The following is a 2,971-nucleotide window of genomic DNA, read 5'->3' on the forward strand; positions in this document are numbered from 1 at the left end:
AAAGACCATAAAAATATAAATATAAATAAATATATATATCATAGTTCGGTTTATTCGGTTTTTCAATTTTAAAAATCTCCAAATCAAACCGAAAATCAAATACCAAACTTTGCATAAATAGAATCCGAAATAAACTATTTTCACCAAATAACCAAACCAAATAACAAATTTCAGTTCGGTTTAATTTCTCGTTTTGATTTGATTCTTGCATTCCTAGTTTTGAGCGATTAAATTTAAAAAATGAATCCCGCTGAGTTAAGTTCACGGTGAAACCAAGTCAGTTAGACCAGCCAGATATCAGTTCAGTTTTAAAAACACTCCATTATACACTTTTTCACATGCTGACTTTTTCTGGAAGCTCTTAATGAAAGGAAATTTCCTTCTTTTCCCACTATCACCATTTTAATAATTATATATATGCACATATTATACACATCCTAACTCTCATTTTACATTACCTTTTAAAAAAACGAGATGGGGAACAGTATAGGCAGAGGAAAGAAAGCAAAGGTAATGAAAATCGACGGCGAAACGTTCAAATTAAAAACTCCGGCGACGGCGAGCGACGTCGTCAAGGACTATCCCGGACATGTCCTATTAGATTCAGAAGCAGTCAAGCATTTCGGCATACGAGCAAAGCCATTAGAATCCGAACAACTTCTCAGACCAAAGAAAACATATTTTCTCGTTGAATTGCCAAAATTTCCTCAAGAAAAAGTCGAGCCAAAGATTACTGCGAGAAGAGTTAGGTCATCGGGGATACAACAACTGAATGCTAAAGAACGGCTCGAGTTTTTGATGCTCAGTAAACGATCTGTTTCTGATCTTTCTGCTGTAACTCCGGCCGATCAACGGGATCATCTTGGGCCTGCTGTTGGGCCTAATTCGGGTCCTATTCGGGTTAAAATTAGGTTACCTAAGTCGCAAGTTGAAAAGTTGATGGAAGAGAGTAGAGATGATGTTGAGGTAGCTGAAAAATTTGTTGAGTTGTTCATGGAAAATTCCGGTGATCGGAGACATATTCAGTGGAAACCGGAGCTTGGTAGTATCGGAGAGAATCTTAAGCTGCCAAAGGTATGGATTCATTCTTGATATTTTTGTTTTCTAGTTATACATATTCTTCCGGATAAGAACATTTTTAATTTTGTGTTACTAAAAATAAATTGATATTAAAGCGCAAGTTGAACTACTTAAATATTGCATTTTGGGCGTTAGAGATATTAAATCGGAAAAAATGAAATTGGTATCGAATATATATCAACTATATTGCACGGAAATCAAAAGTACATAATTAATATGAAATTCTAGAAATATTCTCAAAAATAAAAACAATATCAAAATATATAACTTGAAAATTTTAGGGTAACATATAGTGTAACAAGATGGTTAATTGAAATATAAATGTGAACTTTTTTTCGTAAGTCTTACTCAAAATGCATTTCTTAATTACCAACTTAGAAGAGTTCAGACCAACGAGCTATAGCTCAAATGGTATAAGCGCTGGCAGCAAACTGGTAGGTCGTGGGTTCGATTCCTCCCACAAGCGCTCTCCCCTCTCCAATTATCAAAAAAAAAAAACTTAGAAGAGTTCAGTGTGAGGTCATCATGTCAAAGCCTAATTGTAGCAAAATATTAACTTCTATTTTAAGGGGAATTTGGTGCATAAAGCTCAGAGTATTAATTTAATGATAAAAAAAATTATGTGGGACCATACTATATAATAGGAAAACTTCATGTGAAACACAAACTTGACTTTGTTTTTTAAACTAAAGAAACTGCTACTGTTGGCAAAAAAACTAATTATTGTTAAGTGATGTTGAGTTTTTATATATATATAGTTGAATAATAAACATATTAATCTCTCACATACACTTATTAGATGATAGTCATTTATACTTTAGGCTGGGAAGAAATCATCTATGTGTAGCTATTTTGTAATGTAACTATTTCAGATCCAAAATGGCATTTTTCTTTAAGATATTCAATTTCTCACTTAAGTAATCCCCGTTAGATCGGACAGAATTTTTAGTTTTTTACCCTCCTTTCAAAGCAGGTTTTGCTGTAATTGTTCGAGAATATTTTTTTGATTTGAGATCTTCTTTTCGTGTTCTTTTAAGAAATTCAATTTCTATAATGAAAAATTAAAGAAAGTTGATGAAGCTTTAAATTTTGATTTACTTTCATAAGGAAAATCAGTTTGGTCAGTAAATGTTGAAGATGACATCCTTCCTAACCTCATCTCCCTGCAACGTACCCAACTTTGAACTTTCAAAACTAATGAAGTCCTTTTTTTAAGTGAAGTCAAATTCATGGGGCTAATTTATGGCACAAATTGTGGGATTAGACTATTAGTATTTGTCCTTTAGGCACAAGTGGGTCACATGCCCTTACAAATTGCCAATTTATCTCTACCGTTACAACTGCCAACGTTTTTTGTCTGTTCCATTTGTTAGAAATTGGCATCTATCATAAGATATGGACTAAAAAGTTTATAAAATATAAATTCAAATAAATCTATGTATTATTAATTGTGTGATACATGATATAATTGAATTTAATATCTTCAATTAATAGTGTATTAAATGAACTTTTGTTTTTGAAAGTGGTTAAATGAACTTTTTAAATTAAAATAAGAAAGTGAAAAAAAGTTAGTAGTAATATTTTCTGAATTTCAGTTTGATTAAATAAATTTGCAGAAGCGGGTGAGTTTCGTACCCAACAACAGTGAGATTCAGTTATGTGTAGACTCACATTAGCACCGATCAGACGAAGGTGAAATTCAGTTAGCTATAGCTTTCCATTTGCAGCTACAGGAGAAGAAACAAGAACCTTTATAAATTTTTTGTTTCTTTTGATGTTCCTTGTAATGCAAGAAATTTTCCTAGTATTGCATTATATTTTTATAATGTAATTTTCAAATGGATTTGTTAGTAGATGTATATATATATAGCTATAGCCGTTATTACGTGAA

The 2,971-nt window shown here is 31.9% G+C and overlaps 1 protein-coding gene across 1 annotated transcript; it reads left to right on the plus strand.

Moving 5' to 3' along the window:
* Window positions 1–327: 327 nt before the first annotated feature.
* On the plus strand, window positions 328–2,971 carry LOC126679535 (uncharacterized protein At1g66480). Its single transcript, XM_050374583.2, has 2 exons — window positions 328–1,074; window positions 2,697–2,971. Exons 1-2 carry the CDS (start codon window positions 475–477, stop codon window positions 2,754–2,756), a joined length of 660 nt encoding a protein of 219 aa, XP_050230540.1. The 5' UTR covers window positions 328–474; the 3' UTR covers window positions 2,757–2,971.

Source organism: Mercurialis annua, linkage group LG4 (genome assembly GCF_937616625.2).
Source record: "Mercurialis annua linkage group LG4, ddMerAnnu1.2, whole genome shotgun sequence".
NCBI classification, from domain to species: Eukaryota; Viridiplantae; Streptophyta; class Magnoliopsida; order Malpighiales; family Euphorbiaceae; genus Mercurialis; species Mercurialis annua.